The following is a 27,761-nucleotide window of genomic DNA, read 5'->3' on the forward strand; positions in this document are numbered from 1 at the left end:
TTTTAGATGAATAATGTACAGTAAAGTACATAGATGCAACAAAGGGCACATAAGCAGAAAATGCAAAGCAGACCGAATGCACAGAATCCTAGCGGACCAATTCTAGCAAATATATGCATCAATAAATCTATGTGCATTGAGAAATGGAAAAGCTAGACAAAGGCCTTGCCAGTTATGACCATGCAGCATTGTACAGAAACCGAAAAAAAGCAAAACATTGGCGTAAGGCGGCTATGAAGACCGACAACCGCAGCTACTGGTTGTCTTTTTCTAATTTCACTGAGTTCATTTCATTCGGAAACTGATGGAAACTTTCAAATCTGTAGCATTGAAGAGAGAATCCATAGATGAAGAAAGTGATGTTTAACAAGCCTCACTTGCATCAGGAAAATTGGAGATTTTGCTACTAGTGGCAGTGATGCTGGTACTAAACAGCTGTAAATGATGGTGACACCAAAATGCAATTTGAAGGTTGAAGATGTGGATGTTGCAGATTTATATGGCATCAAAGGCAGTGTCAAAGATTCAGCTGTTGTATCACTTTGAGAAATGACACAGAAAGCATTAGAAAATTATGAGATTAGCAGCCCCAAACAGCTTTGATGATGTGCAGTTGCAATGCATGACAAAATGCCCGATGCTCAGTTGAATCAGTTCCCAGCAGTCAGCAGAAAGCACAGCTTGTTTTTCCAGTGGAATGTTCAAGCTGAACCTGAAGATATTGTAAGCATTGAAACATAGGTCTCCCACGAGGAGGTTAAAGAGCACAGGATGCAGTCAGATTGCAAGCAGTTCTCCCTTCAAATAAAAAGCAGTAGCTTTGCTATTTGTTGGATAGGGTGCATTTCTGCTGATGTTGATCTTGAGCGCGTCAGGAGAACAAAAAAAAAAACTCATCTTGTTGTGAGAGTGGTCGAATATTAACGACCAAACAGGATTAAAAAACATAGAACCAAAATATTTAGCCATAATCCCCACAAACTGATTTGCAGTAAGTTAGTAAGCCAGATCCATTAGGTTTAGAAAACATGCTCGGTTCCAGTGGTGTTCAAGGACTGGAACTTGGTGTACAAAAGATTAGCAAAACAAATGTTAAACTGAGTAAAAGTTGCTGAATTTCAAAAGCAGAATGGTCTGTTTGAAGACCAAATGTCTCTTCTGCAGAGGTCAATAGTACATCTTTGTGAGTTAGAATTACTATAAGCTTAATTAATTTTTCAAAGCGCGTATTTACAGGTCACTTTTCAGTCATGCATGAATTCGACAAGACGAGGATAGAATGTAATTGCCCCAATATTTTACTATATTTTGAACAGTAAAGATGCAAATAGCCAGAAATATGTGTTTGTAGTACAAAACTACCATTTAATAAGTATGGTAAGAACCAAGCAGGTGTCGCAAGGAGTGTACAAGCAAGGCCAGACTTCAAAGGGTTAGAAACGCATTGGTTAGTTATGGCCTTACAAAGGAGTAGGTGTCCTAAGTGATTAGTACATGAAGATGTACTAATGAAAGCAGTATTGATGTTAGCAAAACAGTGGAATTCTAAAGGCAAACTCCAAGCATATTGTTGGAATGTATTGTGTATTCTTTCAAACCAGGCAATGGCTCTATATTGCTGAAAGCCATAGAAATGAAAAGCAGTCATAGGCAAAGAAGTACTCTGTTGAACAGCCACATCAAATGTGGAGATAAAGCAACAGAATAATACTTTTTGTGTTTTTTTGGTTTTTTTTAGGTCGATCTTGGGCAGCGCATCCGCTGCTGTGAGGCATGCAGTAGTGGAGTATGGCTTTGAAGCCTCGCCCACTCTCCGGCCATATTTGTAATTGGATTGTGTCATTGGCCTTCCGAGTTATTAGGCCTATTCGTCCCTCCTTGGTACTGCCTTGTCTTCATACCTCCCATAACGACTGGACCTTTTACTTGTCTTGTTATACGGTCTGCTTTATCTTGGCTGTGAGCACTATTTTGTTTAATGATTTGCCCCTATTCCAGCCAGTAGGTTGCAGCACGCCAACCGCCTTTATTTTTCTTAATAATGGCGGTCCGCTGCTGCGTTTATTTATTTTACTTACTAATGGCAGTCTGCTTTAAGTATAGCGGCCGCACTTTTTAAAATAATTTTTTGTTTTCTAGGACCCATGCAGTTCTTTAACATTCATGAAGGCCACGCCCCTTTCTTCAGGCAAGACGTGCCTAAAGAAGGGTACACGGCAACTATTAAAGTGAAAGCGCTTCAATAAAGATTTGTTCCATAAAATGAAAGTGCGGCATGGGTGCTTTTACAAAAAAACATCTTTGTCAACTTGACAAGCAGATGTTTTTTTTTGTCCAAGTGCTGCATGCTGCGGATTTACTTCAGTGTCGGCCACGTCCCTTTCGTTATACGGGGCTTGCCTAAAAAAGGGGCGCGACCTCCATAATTGTGAAAGCGCCGCACTGGCACTAATAAACAAACAAATATATGCAATGCAATAGATCTTGCATTTGCGAGAGTTTAAGCTATTGTATTGCTGATAGCTCAATCTCTTGTAAATCTGAGATCTGTTGCATTGCAAATGCTTGTATTTAAATGGAAATTGTTCTCTGATCTTGCAGTGAAATAAGAAAGATATCTATTTCGTTGATCGGTCACCAGGGCACTTAGTGGTTTGAGTGTACTGCCCAGCTTAATTATGTCAGTACACACGTTTGAGCTTACCCACACTGAAAGAAAATGTAGGTGATGTTGAAGAAGAAAAAAAAGCAGATGTGATAGAAGAGTTAGTGTACGTGCTTTTGATAGCTGTTACCAATAACCTTGAAAGTAGTTGGCATCATTTCTGTTACCTTCCAAGATTCTTTTTGCAGCTTCTTTCTCTAAATGTACTAGTTCTTCTTTCATAGATGCATAGATTAGTGAGCATTAAATCTTTTTCCTGAAATAAAATCACATAAATTCACTTGTTTTCAATGTGTTATTTTCACATTATTCAGACTAGACCATAACTACCTCTGACATAACTTTTTTATACTATAGTTCAGCATTTCCCAAACTCTGGGTTGTGACCCACTGGTGGGTTGGGTTGCTAGCAGATTTCTGGTGGGCCGCTTGAAAGAGCAATAAATAAATAAGCCTGCTTTTCGATATTGTATTTCTTGTTACATATATTGTCATCTAAAGACAGCAGTCAAATGTCAGATTGTCTTCTGACAAATTGCTGCTTATTGTTTTAACAAGGGATTGGTTTTGACTTCACTTTCTCTCACTACAAAAGTGAGTTTTTAAAGTAAACCAGGAGACTGTGCACTCTACACAGGTATTCTGACCCATCTTCTTCACAGACTTCAAACCATCTCAAATGCTGCCGCAAAACTCTTCCTCAACCTCCCATGCAGATTCCACACCACACAACTCAGAGAGCTCAACATCCAAAAGTGCTGCTAGTTCAAACTTCTCACACATTCACGTCACTATCACTACTCAACATGGGACCTGCATACCCCAATCACAGGCTTCAGTTCCACCAACCCTCCAGACAACTTTGCTCAGCATCACTCTCACTTGCCTACACCTCGCATTTACAGAAGCAGAGCGGGAAGTCGATCATTCTCCTACCAAACTGCCAAATCCCAGAACAACCCCCCCCCCCCCCAACACATTAGGGCCTCCTCCTCACTTTGCAAGAAGCTGAAGAACTGGCTTTTCAATTGGTGTTCTTGCAGGGCGACCGAGACTGCCTGCACTCAGTCCAAGCCTCACCACACGCCTACTCTCACCTACTAGGTGCCTGGATCCCCTCACGGGTGACTAGCATCGTTCCACAGATCCTCATTACATTATAGAGACAATCTTGCTCGAGTACATGTGTTGAGAAAGGAAAGGCTGTCATTTTTGTAATACAACAACATTTAAATACTTTTAAATGAACTGTACACATTTCAGAATACATCAGCAGATAGAAATGCAAAAATGAGGCACATATTCACAAATTATCATTTGTGCGCTATATAGTTTTTCCAGTAAAACTCTCTTTCCAAATTTAGTGGCCATTTCAATGGCAAATGTGCTTCCTAGAAATGACAGTGTGCTACTGCAGGATGCTTTGTTAATATATTTGCAACAGTGCACTCCAAGGTGACCATCTTGCCTCCAAAGCGAGTGGTCGCTCACCTCACTCCCTCCTGCACGCATCACTGGTGGTATCGTAGCGCCTTTCCCTGCCTTGGCATTGCCGCTAACGCGCACCTTCGCCATATTATTTACATAGCGCGTTGATTGTCTACATAAGCTGCTGAGCATTACTGTAATTATATTTTGTGTTCGCTGTGCATTGAATTGTGGCATGTAATTGTTGTGACTGGGCATAACTCGAGAGTGAAACATTATTTGCATAGCGCTTCGTCTCCGCGCTTGAACCCGCTCCCACTGTGACAGTCCCTGTTACTTTAGCGCTCCATTGCTCCTTGTTTGTTATTGTTGCTGCGGCCATCTTCTAGCTGACCAGAGCCCTCCCTCCACCTCGCTCACGCCTCCCAGCCGCCCCTCCCACGCTCCGCCCCCTCCACCATCCATATATGACCATTGACCCTACGCGCAGCGTCCACGCGCAGCGACCGCGCCCCAGCCGCGCCGAAGGTGCGCCAAAGGTAAGCCCGTCTACGCCCGTCCGCGCCTGGACCGCGCCCAGCGCCAGTCCCCCTGCCCCTCGCCTTGCCCAGCCTTCCCGGATTACCTACGATGCCGCCACCCTCCTAGCCCTTAACCCCGGTCGCGCCCCCAACTGCGTCCAAGCCGCCCCTGGACACACCCATGGACCTTTCTCCTGCTTCTCATGCAAATTCATCGGCACAAACAACATCTCCGCTACGACCACACCACAGATTCCCGACCCCAACCACCTACAATGCATCCTTCTCAACACCCGCTCGGTCCACAGACACGCCATTGACCTATGGAATCTACTAGACACCACTTCTCCGGACATCGCCTTCCTAACGGAAACATGGATGAATGCTTCCTCCGCACCAGACATCACCATTGCCATCCCTGAAGACTATAAGATCATTCGCAAAGACCGTACCAGCCACACAGGAGGAGGAATCGCTATCGTCCATAAGAAATCAATCCGCATCTCAACCAGTTCTGACGCCAACCTCGCTAACTCCGAACACCTTCACTTCCAGATCCACATCGACCCCAAAACCACTCTCAGAGGCACCCTCCTCTACAGACCACCAGGTCCCCGCGCAAAATTCAGTGAAGACATCACGGACTTCATCACCCCACACGCGCTCCCCTCCAAAGACTACATCCTTCTGGGAGACCTCAACTTTCACCTTGAAAAGATCAACGACCGCAACACCGCCACCCTCTTGGACAACCTCGCCAACCTCGGACTTAAACAACTAGTCACTTCCCCCACCCACATCGCAGGTCACACACTCGACCCCATCTTCACATCCAGCAATCATGTCTCCTTCAGCCACACTACGAACCTCCTCTGGACTGACCACAGCTGCGTTCACTTCACCTACAACAAGCCGAAACCCATCAACCACCTCCAACCCACCCTGCAAAGAAACTGGAACAAAATCACCCCGGACCAAATCTCCGCATCGCTCCTTCAAAACACCCCAGCCCTCTCTTCTAACGCTAACGAAGCCGCCGCCAACCTCACCCTATGGTTATCCAACACCGCCGACACCTTAGCACCACTGAAAAAACGTCAAAGCAAACCTGGCAGCAAGAAGGCCTCATGGTTCAACGATGATCTCAAGAAGTCCAAGAAAGTCTGCCGCTCCCTTGAAAAGGCCTGGAAAAAAGACCCAACCACTAGCACCAAGGACGCCTTCAAAAACGCCACCCGCACTCACCACCAACTAATCCGAAAAGCCAAGAAAACCGCATTCAAGGATCGACTTGACAACAACGCCCACAACAGCAAGGAACTTTTCAACATCGTCAAGGAATTTTCCAATCCCTCGGCCAACTCCAACGACATCACCCCCTCTCAAACCCTCTGCGACTCCCTAGCCTCATTTTTCCACAACAAGATTGCAGACATCCACAACAGCTTTGACAACCAACCCGGAAACCAACCCACCCTACCATTTGCTGATCATCTTCCCCCCGTGAACACCCTCAACGACTGGAACCCAATCTCCACTGAGGACACCATCCGCCTGATGAACTCCATCCACTCAGGATCCCCCACAGACCCATGCCCTCACCACATCTTCAACAAAGCAGACTCCGTCATAGCACCGCACCTCCGAGACGTCATCAACTGCTCCTTCAACTCCGCCACCTTCCCGGAAGACTGGAAACACGCTGAACTCACCGCCCTTCTGAAAAAACCCACAGCGGATCCCACCGAACTCAAAAATTACCGCCCCATCTCGCTTCTTCCATTCCCGGCCAAAGTCATCGAGAAAGCTGTCAACAACCAGCTCGCCGCCTTCCTCGAAGCCAACAAATCCCTCGACCCCTCACAATCTGGCTTCCGAGCAAAACACAGCACTGAGACCGCCCTCATCGCAGCAATAGACGACATTCGAACTTTACTGGACAATGGAGACACAGTCGCCCTCATCCTCCTTGACCTCTCTGCAGCATTCGACACAGTCTGCCATAGCACCCTCTTACAACGCCTCAATAACATCGGAATCCAAGGAAAAGCACTTGAATGGATCACCTCGTTCCTCACCGGAAGAACCCAGAGAGTCCGCCTTCCACCATTCAAGTCCGAGGCCTCTGAAGTCATCTGCGGCGTACCACAAGGATCCTCACTCAGTCCCACCCTCTTCAACGTATACATGAGCCCCCTCGCGGCCATCGCACGCCAACACAACCTCAACATCATCTCTTACGCGGATGACACTCAACTGATCCTTTCTCTCACCAACGACCCCAGCACCGCCAAAACTAACCTACACGAAGGAATGAAAGAAGTTGCCGAATGGATGAAACAAAGCCGTCTGAAACTGAACTCAGACAAAACAGAAGTCCTCATCTTAGGTACATCCCCCTCTGCATGGGACGACTCCTGGTGGCCGGAAGCCCTCGGAAAAGCACCCATCCCGACAGACCACGCACGGAACCTAGGCGTCATCCTGGACTCTTCACTCTCAATGAACAGACAAGTCAGCGCCGTATCCTCTTCCTGCTTCAACATTCTTCGCATGCTCAGAAAAACATTTCACTGGATCCCCTCCGAAACAAGGAAAACAGTCACCCACGCTCTAGTCACGAGCCGACTGGACTACGGAAACACCCTCTACGCAGGTACTACCGCAAAACTCCAGAAGAAACTCCAACGAATCCAAAACGCCTCAGCCAGGCTCATATTAGACATCCCACGCAACGAACACATCTCTGGTCACCTTAAAGACCTCCACTGGCTACCCGTCAATAAGAGGATCACTTTCCGACTGCTTACCCACGCACACAAATCACTCTACGACATCGGACCAGAATGCCTCAACTCAAGACTGTCCTTCTACACCCCCTCCCGCCAACTACGTTCTTCCAGCCAAGCCCTCGCCACCGTACCTCGCATCAACAAGACCACCATGGGGGGCAGATCCTTTTCATACCTGGCTGCTAAAACATGGAATTCACTCCCCGCTTACCTTCGCCTTACCCAGAACCACCTAGCATTCAGAAAGCAACTTAAAACGTGGATATTTGACAAGTAATCCTCCTCCCCTTCCTAAGCGCCTTGAAACCCTCTGGGTATGTAGTGCGCTATATAAATTATATGACTTGACTTGACTTGACCACCAGCTATACACTACACTCTTACCTCTTTCTGCTCAATACATTTGCTACACTTTGCGTGAAGCTAGAATTGTGTGCTATCCCTATGACATTGGTGATGTAAAATTGAAGTCAGCACCCCCATAGTGAAAACCAGCACCACTGGTGCAAAGGTGCGGAACTATGTCCAAAGTCCAGTTCCAAAACAAACCCTTGCAAGTACCAGGTGAACCTTCAAGTATTTTTTGCTGCCATCTTTTCTTTTGTTTGTTTTGTTTTATTATTTATCTTCACAAAGCCATTTCAACAGTTGTCTGACTATTCGTATTCACACACAGTCATTCCATTTCTGTATGACTTTCACTCATAAATAGAGAAATATGGATGTGGCTGCTGACTTTGGCTTTGCGAAACTTGGTTGAAATCCTGGCGTTGGGTGGCTTTGGGAGAACCAGTTGATCTCCCATGCTTACAATAAAATGAATCTGACCTTATGTTATGTAATGTAATCTGGTGCCCATGTAAAGCGCTCCAGTATCCTTGGGCAGTGTTTGATTGATATATATATATTATATCTTCGGGCACAACAGGCACGGAGCAGCCTGTCAATTAATAAACAGAAATTCTGAAGCCCAGTTCTGGAACCACAGTGCCTTTGTTACAAGTGCAAAAAGCAGCATGCTCTCGAGTCTTTTACCTTACTCGTTTCAGCTCCAAATGAGCCTTGATCACATGTGAGGCTGCTTGCCTATAAGGTGACTACAGGCTAATTTGTATGTGCCAGGCTGTCACTTGACTCCCATAGTGCAAAAGAATACGTGTCCCAAGATGCACTGTTAATATGCAATGTTCCTTTACAACTGCAAAATGTTTTCTAAATCAAACATAATTGAGTCCAAGTATTGCAGATGTCTGTTTTCACGTCATGCCTTTCAGTGCATCTAAATAGAGAGAACCACCTTGTACCTTTGTATGTTATGTAGATTTGTAGAGCGCACTATCACCCTGGAAGGTATCCTGATGCTTATCAAGTGTGGGTCTGGGCTCACCTCAGGCCTAGTGGACTGCTCGAAAAGCCAGGTCTTCAGATTCTTGCAGAATTCAAGAAGAGAGTATAGCAGCAGGTTGTTCCATGCTTTAGGAGTGATGTAGGAGAAGGCTCAACCGCATATCTGGTTTTCTGTATGTGTGGTATTTTTGTTGGACTCCGGGCGAGTGGAGGTGTCTGGAAGGTTTGTGAAAGCAGATGTGATTATTGAGATAAATTCTACTAACTGAAATAATGCAGGCAATCTTAGTCTGTGCAGAACCAAATGGACTGCAGTGAGTCCTCTAGTAAGACATTCATCTCATTGGCATTAGCCCTGACACAAAGCCATGGGGGGACCAATGGATGTATGAGAATGCTCAGATGCTTGTAAAAAAAAAAAAATCAAGCATTTGCAATTCAATTGGTCTCGTATTTGTGAAAGTTAGAGCTATTGGTGCTGTAAATGATATTGGTTTTTTTTTGTGTGTGTAATTGTAGTGCTCTAAACCGAGAGTCCATGTCATTTACAAGCGTTAGCCACAACTACAAATTATTCCAGGCATATCCCTCACATTTTGTTTGTGGCGTTAATGCACGTTTAGGCGTTTGTCATAAAAGAAAAGCTGCAGACCAGTTTGGTAAACTCTGACCTTATATGTAGAGGCTTCAGACCAGGAGTCCAGTTGAAAGGAAAAGAACAGTCCTCTAAAGTTGAGGCGACACTTCCCTGATGGCATTGGAGCAGTGACCTATTCAAAGCTAGAGTACAGTCCAGGTGGCTGAAGTCCGTTTTATGCACCAAGCAGTGTTCAATTGCACAGGCAGCTTGCTAAAGCCACGTTCAAAGTACCTACCTTTAAACAAATCCAGCCCCATGCTGTACCTCTCCAAAATGTAAAATAAAAATAAAAAAATTGTGCGAAGCATGTAAAAGTTTGACTAAAGAAAAATAACGAAGCATGTGCAGTGTGTGTGGCAGCCACTGAGCATCCCCAAAATGTTTTTTTTTTTTTAATGGTTCACAAGCGCCCCTCCGGAGAGCACTACACAGTGACCCTCACTAAAGCATGCCATGGAGCGGGTCTCCATAACGCACTGCACACTGTTGCAGGGTGTCCCTCAGTAAAGCACCACACAATGTCACCCCCTAAAGTTCTGTTCACTGTCCCTCAGTAAAGCACTGCACGGTGTCTCTCAATAAATCATTTCCCAGACTGTCTCTTACTAAAGCACTGCATGGAGCGGCCCTCACTAAAGCACCAGCACTGATCAGTGTCCCTCACTAAAGCACTGCATAGCGTACCTCACTAAAGGACTGCACAGTGCCCTCAATGTGACGTTTTAACAAGCTACAGTACAGTCCGTTTTATGCACCAAACACTGTTCAGTTGCAGTGGCGGCTCGCTAGAGCCATGTTCAAAGCACCCGCCCTGGAACCTAGAATAAATTGGGCACTGAGCATCTCCAAAATGAATTACAAAAAAATAAAAGTAACATCACTCGAAGCGTGTAAAAGCTATAACAAAGAAAAATAAACATCGCGCGAAGCGAATGCAGAACGAGCGGCGGCTGTGAAGCGGAAGCACTCGTAAATGATTTGGCTGGTAACCTTTCAGCCTGCGTGAAGTAAAAATACCACGCATGTGCTGGGGCAGGCCAAAAAAAGAAAAGAATGCCTTCCAGGTATAATAAATTAACATGAAGAGTAAGAGCATATGTAATGGGCAGTCCTCATGGGAGGTTACAAAAGTAGAAAAGGAGGGACTACTAAGCCTATTAAACCAATGAAAAGTAGGCATTTAGGAAGGACAGTAAAAGGAGTCAATTAAAGAAAGGGGCGGTGCTTAACCCCTTGCATGCTCATGACTGCACCCGGCCGTCATGAGTCACGGTGGGCGTGTGCTCATGACGGCTGGGAGCCGCCGAATCTCACCCACTAATTAGAATGCCTGCACAGCGTGAAAATTCGCCACAAATGCAAGGGGTTAAAGACCATATTCTAGATACAGCATGACTCGCAGAGACCGCACATACGCTGCCTAGGCGAGACCTTATAAGGTATAACATAATGTACAACTAAGAATGTTTCAAGCTTTGGTAAACAGCCAAACAGGAGTGAATTGAAAAATTCCACCTGAACGGTTAAATGTACATTTGTAATCTATTTAAATATTTTGTACAATGATGAAATTAAGTTTTAGCTGCGAATTGATAGATGCTTGTTCACCATTAGGAGTGTTTGCTTGCATTTTCACATTGCAAGCAATGAACTTGTTTTCAAAAAAGGTATGTTGACCTACATGTACTTTTGTATTCTAGTCTAATCACTCAAATGTTGCAAAGAGACCCAAAGCGAAGAGCATCTTTGGAAGAAATTGAGAACCATCCGTGGCTTCAAGGAGTCGATCCTTCCCCTGCAACAAAATATAACATCCCGCTTGTTTCATACAAAAACCTTTCAGAGGAAGAGCACAACAGTATAATACAGCGAATGGTCCTTGGAGATATTGCTGACCGTGATAATATCATAGAGTAAGTTGTCAACTTAAATAGCTGGTTGCTGTCTAATTAGCAGATTGTAAATCCTGCTTGCAAAATGACAATATTGTTTATTCCTGTATTTGATGGTCCTCCGACATATATGTATGAAAAAGTCTTTAACAATGGCTTTTGTGATTAGAATAAATATGTGTGACTTGGACCACAAATTAGCTTGTGGAAACCTTTTATGTCAATCCCTTTCCACTTAAATGGTATCAACAAATTTTCAAAATGAATGACACTTAACAAGGTGGTATTACAAGCTGACCAATTAATGCTTTTCATGTTGACACCTTATAATTCAGGGCCTTCTTGATGGAGTCCTTGTAACACCTCCATCCTTCCTGTAGGCTTTAAGTCCTTTCCTTGTAAGGAAAGAGTTGTCTCCCAGCCTCCATTGAACCTTTTCATTTTAAATGCTATGAGAAGGAATCAAATCACTCTGCTTTTATACTAAACTGCTATGCTCAGAATTACCCATTTGTATATCATTTTAGTAATTCTAGTGTTTAGTTCAGCAATACCAGTCTTGCTTTTTGTTCTTGTGACCTAATTTGTATTATAATGCATGCTTGACTCCTTAACCCTAACCATCCTCTGAAAGAATGCTAGGACTGAGGCGCAGCCAATCATATATCTCCTTAACTGCATCCTCTCCCTCCCCTCCCCCCCCTTCACATCCTTAGTTCCTCACTCCCTGCGCTTAGCCCACAGCCAATTCTGGCTTGCTGAGGAACGACAGCTCCAGAAGGCGTCTGGCTAAAGGCCCCCCTGACTGACTGAAGGTGTTGCGTATAGCGTGGAGCAACTTTGTAGCACTTCATTTACCTCTGAGAATCATCTCAGAAAGGTGAGCAGACTTGAAGCAGTCGATTTGATGTCATCGTCCTCATTAGCAGGCTCTCTGTACTATTGGAATAGTTGGTCACATGACCTGTAAAATGCAGGTGAGGTAAGTAAGGGTCAGTCACATATTAGATTTGCTTCTGAAAGGCTTGTTGTGCTTGTAAAGATTCAGCCACTGAAAGGTTTTCTGAGCAGCGAATCATTTACAATTCTGAAATACCTCTGAAAATCTGGCTGAACAACAGAAGAATCTGTCATGCATCAGTCTTGAACAGAAAGGATCATAGATGTTACATCTTGTTTATGTCTTGCATTTCCCTTGCTTGGATTTCCCCATTGCCTAGCCACTGTATCTGGTAGAATGTATGATGACACCTTAGAATGTTTGGTACCTGACTGCTCTGAGTAGAGGCAGTTGATGGCAGACAAGCTGAGCGAGAGAAGAACTGCTCCTGGTGGGGTTTTTATTATTACATCTATTGATCATTTAATTGTTAACTTAACTTGGATTAATCTACAATAAATCATACCTATTTATACTTACTGGATTCAAGAACTTTATTTGCTACAATAGAGTTGGGGCAGAGCACCCTCCTATATCTGACCGAGTCCTTGTCAGCATTACGGCTACACATAATGAAAATGAGGTAAATAGAACTCTGCATAAATAATGCACTTGTAGAGCTGAAGGGTCTCTTGACACTAACTATTAATAGATCACCTGCTACTCGTTTGAATGGTACATGTTGATCAGTCAAAGAAAGATTAACGGTTGCTGGGATTTGAACCTTTGACCACTGTCCCAAGCACAGATTCCTACCTCAGATGCAGTAGTCGGCTGAGGTACCATCCCTGGTTTCATGCAGTTTTGACAAATAAAAAATATGTTCCATAAACATATACTTCACTTGTGAATAAAACGAGTTTGAGTAGAGTCCTTGTGGGCTTACTGACTCTTTTAATATTAACTCGTAGATCTAGTAAAAGTAATTTTTCAACATATGATTGTATAATCATTACAGTGAGTAAAGCTCTTGATATCCTGTCATTAATCTCTTCTAGAGTATGTGTGCTTGTGGCAGAGATGCAGTGTAATCAGTATTAGATTTGGTGAAGCGTAGCACCGGGTATTTTCCATGGCTCACAATCCAGTCTTGTTTGTTTTGTGCAGACAGGTTTCTGACTCTGGGAAAACTGTGGGGTGACTCCCCAGTCTCTTAGGCCAAACTCATTCATGTCCCTTTTCAGGCATGTAGTCGTATTGTTCAGGCACGCCTGTGGAGGGCCTGCGGTTCTGAACAATTGCCAGCGATACGTTTGCGCTGTTCACAGGACCAAAACATGAAAGAGCTCACACCTTACTCTGAAAGCATACTGCATGTGTATTGTGCAGGTGTGAGCACAGTACAGGTTTGCATCCTCTCTAGGTCCTCAGACATTCTCTGCTTTCAGGAACTCTAATTGAACCTGCTAAGCAGTACTGAGTTTATTGATAATTAGAAGCTGACCTTTGACTGCTTCAACTGCACTTCTCTCCCTTGCGTTCACAGATACTACTTCTCCACATGCAAGAAGTCTGTGGGTTGAACAGGTATTCTCTCAGCTACGCTTGTTGTCTGGTCCTCGGGGCAGCATAGTGCTGACTAGAACTCCAGGCTGGATTGAGATAGGGTCTGTACACTCCAGGCAGTGTTTTCTCTATTAAAGTTGCAGCCTCAAAGGAATATAGCCAATTCTAGTTCCAGCTTTTAACTAATTGGTAAAATGTGACCTTTGGATAGACCAAAAGGGTATTGTTATATCCATTCTTGGACAGTTAGTCTAAATTATTTTGTTTCCTCAAATTCAAAGTTTCCCTCAAACGTAGTTCAATTAAATCTGATATTGCATTTTCTTTTCAGGTGTTCCATAACTGCGTAACACCAGCCATAGGGGAGCTGTCACTCTTTGTTTATTTTGTTGCTGGGGCCTTCTATCTCACAGGATGTGGTCATGGACAAGTAGCCCACCTCCTTATTATGATGGTGCAGTCTTGCCTTAGCCTTTTGCCGCTTAACTGTTAAAGTTGTTGATCTTATCGGTACACACCCAAATACCTTTCCTTCAATATTCACTGGATATGTATCATGATTCATGTACCATCCAAATGCGCTTAGCCTTACAAAAATGAAACATTTCTTAGCTAAGGTATTCAATTATATTAATGACAAGGAGGCAAGGACTTTGTGTATCTTTCATTATCCATCTCTACACCACCTGTTTTCAGCATTAAATCAAGAACTAACGTTCTCATGAAAACTAGGAAAACTGGTTGTAACAGTCAGCCCGTCGCAATTCCCATCGAGATACAAGTCCTTAGCCACTCTACTTGACTTCTCTTTCTTCCTGTGACAAGCTACTCCTGCTTGGTAGACTCATTCCCTAAAACAAAGAAAAAACTGCTTTACTGTTCCGCCGTGCGATGTAGAAAATACTTCTCGCTACGAGAACATAAGTTCTATATCAGATGTCTAATAATAAATTGATATTAAACTATTAAATCAAAACCCGAATATTCGGGATACACAGACTCTATTGTATATATATTAGTATATTATTGTATATATATTCTGTTTTGAAATGGACATACTATACCTTATGTGCCGTCATATACAGCCCATTCCCTTTATGTAGAGCAGGAGGTGAGATCATACTTAATCCATGGGTGGGATAATTATCACCTCTTTGTCTTTCATAGAATTGAACCATTCTGTTAGGTTAGCTTGGACATTTTTCATTAATGTCAGAACAGGGGGCAATGAGTTTGCTTGTTTAAATCTTACTTGCCACCAAAGAGGCCATATCCACAACTGGTTTGACATAAAATATTTTAAAGGTGGAGGTCCAGGGAGCAGTCTGCCTCATTCAGGATGTCTTCTAGTCTGGCCTCAATGGCAAAAGCTTTAGACATCATCGTTCCTCTAGAGGAGTGGGCACTGAAAGTTTTGGTGTCTATCCCGTCCTCCTGCATAATCCAACAGACCCATCTAGGAATGGCCGGGGAAGACCCTGCCCTTTGGATGGGGTTTTGTGAGTGCTGTAAGTACTTGTCTGCAACCTGGTGGATGCAGTTTCTCCATCACAGAATCATTTGCAGTTTCGAGACAGCTGGAAAAACCGGGTATGAATCTGTCCTCGAGTTACCTTTCCTTGTTCTGGATATGAAATGCAACCCCTTCAGGGACACCCTACCTGCTATATCCAGAGCTCTGACACCTGAGACGCTTCTGCATCATGTTGGGCATTATAGTGTAGCCAATTTATCAGATGTTTCCTTCCTGGAAAGGTACTTAATAATCCTCAAGGACAGAAAAAGTTGAGGGACTCATTAACATCCTACAGGGAAGAATACCATAGTTGTAGCTGCCACGTGAGGCAGATGCCTCTGCGTACCGCAGTAGTAGGTGCTCCCTCGTAGGCTAGTCTTCGATAAGGGGGTGTCCTGCCGAGGTGGCTGACCTAAGAGTGTTTACCAGCCTGTATGCCATTCCTTGCTACTACATGCTAGCCAAGACATTTAGGACGTGGGCACTTTCTGCCCCTCACGGGATCCAGATTGCTCTGCAGGCACCAACCTAACCATCTTGACTTGTAGGGTTTGATTGCTCTGACCCAACCAAGTCCTGGACAAGAGTGATTTACCGTGGCCCGAATGTCCTGGAACTTTCCATTGTTCCCTGTAATCCTGCACTCCATAAGCGATCTGGGAGAAGGGGTAGGCGAAAGGGACACCTGCTTGTACCTGGGTCAGTGTACCAATACATTTTGGCAGGAGAGCGGTGTTTTACATTCCCCACGGGTGTCTTATTTTGTTTTCGCAGGTATTGACTCAGTCCAGAGGCGTTAGACTCTGGGGCAGCGGAACTATTGTTGCTGTATTCCACGGTGGATGCGATTCTACAACTTCAGGATAACCAGTGGAGAAGATCACATGCCGCCCATGAATAGAATGCGGTGCACAAAATGTGAATGAGAGTGGTGATAGCGCCCCGTTCGATCGGAGTACTGCTTCGTGCACTGTGCTCCCGCTTTAATATTCCGATATCCCGCCGCATAAGAAGAGCTCTTGACGTTCCTGCTGCCCCTGTGGAGATAGATAATGGCTAAGCACAACAGATAGTAACTGAAGTAGCCGCTTGAAGGGAAAGAAACGGCCCAATTCTGAGAGAGGGCTAGGGTACTTAACTGACAGATGCAGGAGCAGCAAAGAAAGAGGAGTCGGCGAAAGTGACAAATGACTGTTGCATCCATACAAGACTTTTGATTGGCTGACTGTTATTTCCATTTTCCTAAGAGTTCATGTGGGTTAATTATTGATTTAATGTTAAAAATGGCTGCTGGAGGGATGAAAAAGAAAGTTAAGCATAATCCTCGCCTTCTGTTCTGACAGAGAACCAGAGGAGCAGCATTGGGGGAAATGCAGGAGTAAAGGGAAATCGGAGCACAAACTAGCACTGTAACTAACAACCTTATTGGCTACATGAATCTAGTGGTCAAGCAGCTCCGAAGTAGATCCTCATGTGCACAAGGTCTTTTATACACGCTTCATATAATCAGATGCCCATCACATACTACATGGATTTACCAAGGAGAGCCATTAGGCTGGCTGCCTACTTTGGTACAAGGAAAAAGGCCTGCACCCCTCTACAGTAACCAGCTGCCACCATCCATTAGTGTAATGCCACGCATGTTTAAAAGGATTGCCACTTTTGGTCACTACCTTTGCTTAATAAATAAATGGACTCCGAGTTCCTCTTAGGCACTTGCTGTGGATAGCCAATGTTGGAGGATACCAAGGCTGCCTAGTATTGATTCACCTCATTCCTCTTTCTTCCATTATATTAAATTTCCTGTCTTATCTCAGGCGTGCTGGTTCTTTTTAGGTTTCGCCTGGCGTCCGCTGCACAGCAGCGTTCGCGCAGGCGAAATCTTATGCTAGAATAGTAGGGACTTTGTCCCGCCTCTCTCTTCCATTGGCTAGCTCCATAAATGGAGGCTAGCCATTGGAAGAGAGATCTGTCCGTCATTGCCCGAGCAGATTCGTGGGCGTTCCGGCGATTTTTACTCATCTCGCCCCTTTTAGAACATCATGCGGCGGTGGGCGGTGTTTTTTTTTTTTTTTTTTTTCTTCGAACGTTTTTTTGGGTCATTTCTCCAGGCCGACCGCCGCCGGAAGAAGTCCAGGTGAGTGCTTCCCTCCCCTCCCGCTGTCCGTGTGCCCGTTCCCGCCTCCCCCCTCCCGCTGTCCATGTGTCCGTTCCTGCCCCCCTCCCGCTGTCCGTGTCTCCGGCCACACTTGTAAATGCTTGTTTATTCTGAGCGCTATTCCATAGAGTGTTTCGTTTTACGGCAGTTGGATGGCGGGCAGGGGCGACGGGAAGAGCTTTCCTAGCCTGCGGTTTGATATCCGGATTTACATACTCATTACGGGAGACAGCTTGGCCCAAGCCGTCGTTGGGAATGCCATGCCTCCGACGCAGATCGCAAACGGCGTTCGCCTCTGCACGCTTCCCGCCATTGGCGTCGCCTGCAATGACTTCCTCCTCGCGCGCCTCCTCTCTTCTTGGCCCGCACGCGTTGCCTTGGAGCTGATGATCTGCCTGTTTTGTCTCCCCAACCCTTGGGCGCCCTCGGCGGCATGGCACTGCCCCGGATCACACGACCTGGTGTATATTTGGGTTGTTAGATTCAATTAGTCCCCATCTCCACCTGCCTCGCAGCTCTCGGGTTGGGGCGCTTGCTGGCTGATGAGGCGGGAACTGCTTCCCCCAGACCCTACGGGGTTTCCTAGCTGCTCGACAGTCTGCATGATCTTCATATGCAGCCCTTGTCCCTGACATGGCTGTATTTTACAAGTATTGTATTCTATGTTCCCTTTTCAGGCCCAGATAACTCCTTTAGATTCATGGTAACAAATCTGTTATCTATTTACATTTTTTGCTCATCAGTGTTTTAACAAATGGAAAAATGCCATGCACATATCCATTTGATCATGCTATCAACGTGCGTATCAGACTCACTTGAAAGAGAAGACAGTATTTCTAGCCCCAGGGATCCTGTGATGCGGGAGGACCGCTTCCATCTCAGCAGCCCCAATCGTTGCATAGTGCTGTTGAAACCTGGCAGAATAACTGATCTAATCCTATCCACAGGAGTCTTCTGAATCAAGAAGTAACGGTTTGAACGTAGTTTCCGGTGGATCTTGGCCATGTTGGAAATGGCATGACACCAGCTGAGGGGTAAGGGAGAGTGATTGTGTCTCACTATTCAGGCTGGCTGCTTCTATCACCAGTTTAAAGCATAAGTCCTGGAGTTAACTGGACTGAGTATATATAAAAGTCAATAAATATACATACATAAAGGTTCTTTTTTATTAAGCATTTAAATTCGTTCACATTTTACTAAAAGTTGGACTGGGTCTCATAATGCACCAATTCAACAATATTTTGTTATTTTCTAAAACTCAAACAGATTACATCACCAGCACTATACCAAGGTTAAAAGTTCGTAATTACAAATGTTACTCATAATGCCAGCATTTCATATATTTCCTTAGTTCAGGGACGTTTCTTATCAAATTTAGTATATCTCATGGGTAGAAAGTTTCTTTAAGAAGGTCAAGTCCTCTTTATGCATTCTTGAATTAGAATTCTTTGAAACAGAAATTAAATAATCTTGCCTATAACCAGTGTATAAGGGGCAAAACAGTATAAAGTGACTTGTGCTTTGTGTGGAAACTTGATCACAGTGACACGGGGGCAAGTCCTGTTTCTAGATACTGTGTTGAGGAAAAGCTACCCTATAGTGTATCTTACGTAGCCTAAAACCCCTCGCTGTGCTTGCTTCCCTGCCCCCTCGCTGTGCTTGCTTCCCTGCCCCCTGAGTGTGTGTGTGTGGCTCTGGGTGGGTGGGTGTGGCTCTGGGTGGGTGTGTGTGTGTGTGGCTCTGGGTGGGTGGGTGTGTGTGGCTCGGGGTGGGGGTGGGGGTGTGTGTGTGTGTGGCTCTGGGTGTGTGTGTGTGTGTGTGTGTGGCTCTGGGTGTGTGTGTGTGTGGCTCTGGGTGTGTGTGTGTGTGTTTGTGGCTGGCTCTGGGTGTGTGTGGCTGGCTCTGGGTGTGTGTGTGTGTGTGGTAGTAATTGCTGTCTGCTGAGCTCGTCCGTAGGGTACAATAGGTCTCACATTTGCGAGAGATTAAGCTAATGGCAATGTAAATGACAATGCCATTTATTTATCTGTTTTCAAAACCAACACATAAATACAAATGTTGTCATTTACAATGCCAATAGCTCAAACTTTTCCAAAGGCGAAAAACCATTGCATTGTAAATGCTTGTTTATCATTTCCTTTAGTACTTGTTACTGTTTCCTTTATTTGTTTTGCCCCTTCATTATTTCTTTTACACTTTCTCTTTCTTGCGCTGGGTCCAATGAAGAAAAAGAAGTCCTGATCTCCAAACCTGAGCGCCAGTGCCCACCACCTGCAACCAATGGCACCAGTTAGCCATTATGTACCATGTGTCACCATACAGCTTCTAGCACTCTGTTTGTGAGCAGCAAGCCAAATCAACAAACAAATATGTTAATTACACACATTCTACCACCTGCCAGGCGATAACATCACATTCATAGAACTCATGGATATTTTAGCTATCAATGACTGCCAACAAAATATGCAAATATTTCTGGGTGACTTCAACCTGCATTGGTATGACCAGAACGACCCTGGGGTCAACCGCCTCAAAGCGTTCCTCTCAGACCTTAATCTTAACCAAATCTGTAACAGTCCCACACACGGCAAAGGCGCAACCCTCGACTTCGTAATATCCAAGGTTGAAGCCACTCAGCTCGACTCGATCCTCCCCTGTGATTGATATGAACCACTAGGTAACCAGGTATTAGAATGGGCGCTCAACACTCAATCTGGGGTAATGTAACTCACTAAAGTATGTCCTCAATTGTGCTCCTAGGGGAAGAAGGTTGGTTACCTCTACATCCTTACCCTTACCCTATAAATAGGGTAACAATACAAATTTAACAATACCCTCCCCGAGCACTCAAGCCTGTAACAAATATCAATAGTCAATTAATGAATTCAAAAGTATAATACAATTCCAAGTAATTCACGTTTCAATGTCCATAAATTTATTAAACTTCCTTCAATTTAGGTATTCTTGTCTTGGCACAGCAAATTGTCCATATCCAAATATCCAAAATCCAATATGATAATTCTACAGTGTATACAAACGCAAAGCAGCCAACACGTGTCTCGTCATGCAAAATAATGCATCATTGACTTCTTCAGGGCTGTAATAAGAGTCTCAATGGTACGGAAGCTAGGTGTTTCCTCCTGAATAAAATGTCTGATACTAAATCATATAACTCTCCTGGGCAGATGTAATGTGCTGGGTAATATCGTTCCATCTATCAACATACATCCGTAAGTTCCTTTAATGCAAGTCCTTCATTGCTCATATGTCCGTTCAAGTCTCTCTCAAAATATCCTTCTTTATAAGCAGGCACTATCTCCAAAAGGAACCATAACAATACTTTGCAATCCAAAAATCTCATGTACGTTCCTCGTATCCCAATATCACGTAATAGCAACCCGCCGGGACTTGCACAATGACCTTTTGTCCCTTACAGACATGCAAAAGAATGCCACACTGCCCTTGACAGGTGTCCCAGGTAAATGCTCCACAAAATTCAACCTTAAAAACAAGGCAACCTGGTAATACTTCAACATTTACAGTCAAGATACTATACTAAAATCGCTAACCACACTGAACCCCTCCAGCCACTTCAGATGCGCTCCCCGCTAATTACAAGACTCCATTCCACTGTTACTACCTCTCAGGACCAAGATTATAGATACCTCCCTCCTTCAATGATTCATCCCTAAAATATTGAAAACAGGGCAGGTGTCCCCCATCCTAAAGAAAACAACGGCAGACCCAGCAGACTTAAACAACTATCGCCCGATATCCAACATCCCCACTCTAGCCAAGCTCTTGGAAACATGTGTTCACACCCAGCGTAGCAACAATATCAATCAATTTAAAAAAGCAAAGTGACCCCGCACACATCAACAGTGATTATTACAGTATCAATAACATTTTACAAGCTGTTCCATTGTCTCTCCAAACATTCTCCCAAGGATTCCAAAGTCAGGTTTCTTCAGTAGAAAAGATTCTTTATTCATAAGAAATATTTTAAAACCAATAGCTATTAGTTTTAAAATATTTCTTATGAATAAAGAATCTTTTCTACTGAAGAAACCTGACTTTGGAATCCTTGGGAGAATGTTTGGAGAGACAATGGAACAGCTTGTAAAATGTTATTGATACTGTAATAATCACTGTTGATGTGTGCGGGGTCACTTTGCTTTTTTGACTTGTAAAACAAGGTTCTTGTTTTTTAATACTGGGATCTAGGGGATTGTATCCCAGACCACCTGCACCTATACACATATACACCATAGGGATTCTATCACCAGTGCGGGTAAAATAGCCTCAATCCCCTGTTCTGGCTTGATCTTATATCAATCAATTCAACCTGCTTAACCAATACCAATCAGGCTTCCGTGCTGGTCGCAGTACTGAATCGGCCATGACACACATAATTGACTATGCTCTAAAAAGCTTCATAACCATTGGTTATAATTGAAACACCCTCATAAACGCTATGATGTTAAATGCGGTGTATATCTGTTATCCGCCCATTATCAGCGTTATGGCATAGTCATCGGGTGTTCAAATTTCGTGCTATATGCCAGCCTCATCCTGAGGCAACCTCTGGTCTGGGTAGCAGTGTCTAGAAATTGGAGGACTCTCCCAGAGGGAAGGTGCAAAAAAGTGAGAAGATAGCTTTCTTTTTATAAAAAACAATTCCTCTCCAAATGAGATTTTTTTAATATAAAAGGAGAGGTAGTGTTGTTAAAAATAGGTATCAATATAGTGGTCAATCAAGTTACTGGATCACCTTATATCTATTACAAAACGGTCGACATGTTTCTGCTCCTTCGGCCCAGCCGGGTCTATAGAGCATTCGTCAGGACATACAAAACATATAAGTACTCACACCATTTGTGTAGTTCTCAAAAGTGTCAGAATTCTTAACACTTGACTGAAATTAATTGAATTCTTGAAATAGAGAAACAAGTCAAAAAACATCCATATTATGCATGTCATGATTCTACAATATAGCACTGTCACTGTCTACATACTCCGATTCTAGAGTAATGCACAAACAACTAGCATTTCCATTGTTGTGTTGAAAGGACATAAATAAATAGGGAGTTACAGGGGGCTTATCGGGTCAAAGGATTAAGCTTAGTAATGGAAAAGCAAGCCAGGATAATATCTAGTTAAGAGGCATGGTAAGACGACATGAAATGTACAGGTAATGACGAGTGTCACTATACAAGTCTTTGTTAAAAGAGTCTTAATATTACTCCTTTCATTAAGTATTTCGCAACAGCGATTGAACTGAGCGTGGCTTAGTTTATATTAATCGCGTCATTGTTATTACATTGAATTCATATGTGATGTAGCGTGTCATAAGACACCAGAAAGTATGTGTATTTTTTATTTAAAAAGTCGAGAGAGATTCTCATTACCTACGCGCTTAACTGAGGCATAATGTTAAAGACAAACGAACTGATGTTTTTAAAGTTAATGATCGAGGAGCAAAAATTGCGTTGTTACCTCAGTTTTTAGTATCCTAATCGTCCTCGGGGTGCCTGGGTACCGTTTAAGCCCGAGCTGGGTAAAAACGAAAGTACAATTAAAGATTTCAACCACGGGTTCGGAATTTTAGGCTTTAAGTGCTTTTGAAAAGGTTGTAGTACGCTAGATTAAGCCGCCATTCTTACCCGCGTGTTTTGGGATATTCTCTGTCTTGTGCTGACTCTGCCCCCGGAAATACAAAGGACACTGCCCTTCCGGTTGGTTAAATACAGTGTAATAAAGGTAGGACTAGAATCGGTCGTATTTTATCAGAAGGGCGGTTCGAGGCTGCGATATACCCGTGATGGTTATTAGAAAAAGGGGGATATAGGTCCTCATTTATTTTGAAACGTGGATTTTCTTATTGCCCTGAAATGCGTCTTTTCTTTAACCACTTGGCTGCTAAGGCTTTTCCCCTCCTGCGCTGACATTTATTGAATCCCATTATACATGACGAGTTCACCTTGTCATGAGCACAGCTCCAGTGTGCCTCATGACGAGTTCACCTTGTCATTAGCACTGAACAGGTTAACGAGACAAGAATCGATATGCGGGTGTAAGCAGAAGGTATCTTTGGATATTTTAGGGATGAGAGACCAAATTTAAGTGACTATGTTGCCATAATGTTCAGTGTGGTCATGGACATAAGTAAAACGTCTGGGTTTATCTCGGGAGGCCACACTTACCATGATTTGGTCCACTGGAGATATACGATGTATTGAAGGAGTGTATCATATACACGTATCTCTGTGTTATTTCATTATACAGGGAATCTGGCAAAAGGAAATGATTCTCTTTTCTATGTGAATTGATGCCATGGTATATTGTCATTTAGGCCTGTGAGATGTGTCTGAAGGCGATTTACCCATCTTAGTTCCTTCTCAAACAAGATTTTTTCGGCATTCCTAGATTTGTCTGTCAGCATTTTGAGCACTGTCCATCTGAGTTCTTCACAATCATGGCCCGCTTCTACAAAATGGGAGCAAAGTTTGGTAGTATTTTTCTTCATTCTTATATTGCTCTTGTGCTCTCCAATTCTCAACTTTATTTTTCTACAGGTCATGCTCACATACTTCCATTGGCAAGGGCAATTCACTAGATAAACCACTTGAATGGACCCCTTTCCCATCTCCCTATTGATTGATTAACCTATGCTCTAAAAATCCTGGACCAAAAGTAAGCCTGTTTATTAATCTTACTTAATCTGTCATCGGAATTTGACACCGTTTAACACAACAACTTGCTAGAACTTCTGAAACACAGATTGTGAATATCTGGATCTGTGCTTACCTGGTGTAGGCGTGGGAGGGGTAGGGGAGGAGGAGGAGGAGGGCGCGGTCACAGTAACAAGCTGAGGACCAGAGGATTTCTTTAGACTGGGTTTTATTTTTATGGTTCGGCGGGTTCGAAAGGTGAGTCTCTCTCTTGCAAAGTCCAGCTTGTCCGTGGTGGCGGTTTTGTCTGGCCGAAGGGGCTCCTGGCTGACTTCTTCTCCTCTCACTCGGGTACGCCGTCTCCGGACCGTTCACTCGGGTACGCCGTCTCCGGACCGTAAGGGAAAGAGACCAACAGAGGGAAGCCGTTAGTTTGCCGTCTGATAGTGGCTTACCTGATTTGGGACCAAGTGGTGGTGAGGGAGCTCCCGTGAACTATTCAAACAGAACGTGCTCGTGCTCAGGGAGGAGGAGTGGCGTGAGGAACGTGGGAAGGGTAAGGTAGGGTGAGGGGTTTGGGAACGAACACGGGAAAGTCACACACAGGGGTTTGTACAGTATTTACACAGGGGTCTTCTTTTTCCCCCACCCAGGCTGCCCAAAGCCGCCGTACCTGAGAAAGCCACACTCCTCCCTCGGGAGTGTGGCACGGCGGTTCACGGGGTTGTTGGCCTCCTGTCTCTCCTCCGTTCTCGTTTCTCCCGTCCTCTCCGTCTTCCCCTCGCTTTTCCTCCGGTTCCTCTTCTCCGCTTCCTTCTCCGACCTCCGGGGTGATGTCACACCTCGCATACAGGACTTCCTGCCCTTTCACCAATCTGGGGCTCCCGACGTCAGCAGGGGGCGGAGTCTCGTCTTGGTCAACATACGCCCAGTTAAAGGCGCCGGGGTCGTATTCCTCCTCTTGTTCAAAACGACTTTCCCATTCTGCCCTCGGAGAGTCTGTCTGCAGGGAAGGAGGGGAGTTAGGGTCAGGGTCCACCAGTCTTCAAGACCTCCCACCCCGACCCTGTTACACCTGGTTTACCTCTTTCCTCCAAAATAGATCTCAAAGATTCACGGTCAATCAATCCCTGTCCAACCCTGTACCAATCACGTTAGGAGTACTGCAAGGCACTTCCCTTTCGCCCACACTTTTCAACCTTTTCATGGAACCAGTCACCGAACTTCTCAGTCTCTCTGGGATCAATTTCCATATGTATGCAGACAACACTCAACTCTACATCAAGATCCATTCACTTGAGGACATCACGTCTCTCAACACATCGCTACAAAAACTCAAACATGGTTAGCTGAAAACCATTTGAAACTAAACACCCTCAAAACAGAGTTCCTCCTAAGATCCCCTCCAGCAAATCATCCACCATCCTGGAATGGACGAAGCACCTAACTGCACTCAAAGGGCAACTTCTCAATGTGGAATCAGCTAAATCACTAGGTGTGACACTGGACAGAAACCTAAAGATGCAGAAGCATATCCGCGCCTCCACAGAAGGAGCAAATTTCCACATCCACACCCTGCGAAAACTGAAACCCGTCCTGCCAGCTAATGACTTCAAACAAGCAGTTCAGGCTCTAGTAAATCAAAGAGTGGAATTTGGGGCAGTAACCCTAGTTGGCCTCCCCAGGGCGATGACAGCCCCGCTAAGAGCAGCGATCAACTCGGCTGCGAGACTCATCACAGGTTCAAAAAGAACATCGCACATCTCTCCAGACCTTATAGCACTCAACTGGCTACTGTTAGAAGCTAGAATTCAGCAGAAAATTGCGTGCATGACGCACAAGGCACTACACTACAACTCCCCAAGCTATACAGCTCAGAAATTGGTACTCTCAGCAGGTAATAGAGCCTCCAGAGGTTCCAAGAATCTTCTGCTGAAACCACAGCGTTTTGCCAAGAATAAAACATACAACCGGTCCTTCTCTGGAATGGCTCCCAGGATCTGGAATGCTTTGCCTACAGAAACAAGACTGAACCCTTTCACTGCTACCTTCAAAAAAAGAAGTGAAAGTGATTCTCATAGCGAAATTCACGTGAATTACTTACTTACGACTTTACTCACTAGTAGATATCAGTGAGCACCGTATTTAATAACTAGTTTGTATTATGGAGCACCCTATTTCTGAATCACCTACAATTGTATTTTTCTATGCTTATACTTGTTGTTCTTGTTCGCGCTATATGAAACGTTTAAATAAAATACAAATAAAAAAATTAGCACACTTCTCAGGAGATTTGTGGTACAGGGATCTGAAAGAGACTATTAGTTATAGATTCCTTACCTTAGAATTACCCCCAGGCAAGAGCGGTACCCATAGTCACTTTTTGACTGACTATTTTTCGACTTTTGTCAACCTCTGTTTGAGTCGTGTTGACTCCTGGTGCACGTACGGATGTCACATCAGACCAGCCTCAAGGTTTGTGACACCTGTCACAAATTGATGTCGGTAACGGACCCTCACCTTGTGTGCCTCTGGTGTCTGGAGCACATCTCGAAGTCGTGCTCCTACTGTTGGGCCATGAACCTGAATCAATCAATCAATCAATCACAGACATTTATATAGCGCACTACTCACCCGGAGGGTCTCAAGGTGCTGGGGGGGGGGGGGGAGTGCTGCTACTGCTCGAATAGCCAGGTCTTGAGCTTCTTCCTGAAGGAGAGGTGGTCCTGGGTCGGGCACAGGTCGGGAGGGAGGGAGTTCCAGGTCTTGGCGGCCAGGTAGTAGAAGGACCTTCCTCCTGTTGTCGTTCTTCGGATGCGGGGGACGGCGGCGAGGGCGTGGCTGGCTGATCGGAGATGTCGTTTGGGAGCGTAGAAGTTGATGCGGTTGATGAGGTAGCTCGGGCCTTGATCGTGTAGGGCTTTGTGTGCGTGGGTGAGGAGGCCGAAGGTGATTCTTTTGTTGACGGGGAGCCAATGCAGGTCTCTCAGATGTCCGGAGATGTGGCTGTGTCGTGGGATGTCGAGGATGAGTCTGGCTGAGGCGTTCTGGATCCGCTGGAGTCTCTTCTGGAGCTTGGTGGTGGTTCCGGCGTAGAGGGCGTTGCCGTAGTCCAGTCGGCTGGTGACGAGGGCCTGGGTGACCGTCTTCCTGGTCTCGGTGGGGATCCACCGGAAGATCTTCCGTAGCATGCGCAGGATGTTGAAGCATGACGAGGAGACGGCGTTGACTTGTCTGGTCATGGTGAGGGAGGAGTCCAGGATGAAGCCCAGGTTGCGTGCGTGGTCTGTCGGTTTGGGTGCGCTGCCCAGGGCGGGGGGCCACCAGGAGTCGTCCCAAGCGGAGGGCGAGGAACCCAGGATGAGGACTTCCGTCTTGTCTGAGTTCAGTTTCAGGCGGCTGGTCGTCATCCACTCGGCTACGTCTTTCATCCCTTCGTGGAGGTTGGCTCTGGCGGCGGCGGGGTCGTTGGTCAGGGAGAGGATCAGCTGGGTGTCGTCAGCGTAGGAGATGATGTTGAGGTTGTGTTGGCGTGCGATGGCCGCGAGGTAGCTCATGTAGATGTTGAAGAGGGTGGGGCTCAGCGAGGATCCCTGAGGGACGCCGCAGATGACTTCGGTGGCCTCTGACTTGTACGGTAGTAGACGGACTCTCTGTGTTCTTCCGTCGAGGAAGGAGATGATCC

General features: G+C 44.9%; 1 protein-coding gene across 2 annotated transcripts in view; it reads left to right on the plus strand.

The window, feature by feature from the left end:
• Positions 1 to 27,761, plus strand: part of SNRK (SNF related kinase) — a 175,321-nt gene that overhangs the window by 97,933 nt on the left and 49,627 nt on the right. For both annotated transcript variants that reach the window (XM_078663905.1, XM_078663906.1), the window contains exon 5: positions 11,094 to 11,306. In XM_078663905.1, the coding sequence (XP_078520031.1) occupies positions 11,094 to 11,306 (213 nt within the window). The remainder of the gene's footprint in view (positions 1 to 11,093; positions 11,307 to 27,761) is intronic.

This window comes from Lissotriton helveticus, chromosome 10, assembly GCF_964261635.1.
Source record: "Lissotriton helveticus chromosome 10, aLisHel1.1, whole genome shotgun sequence".
Classification (NCBI taxonomy): domain Eukaryota; kingdom Metazoa; phylum Chordata; class Amphibia; order Caudata; family Salamandridae; genus Lissotriton; species Lissotriton helveticus.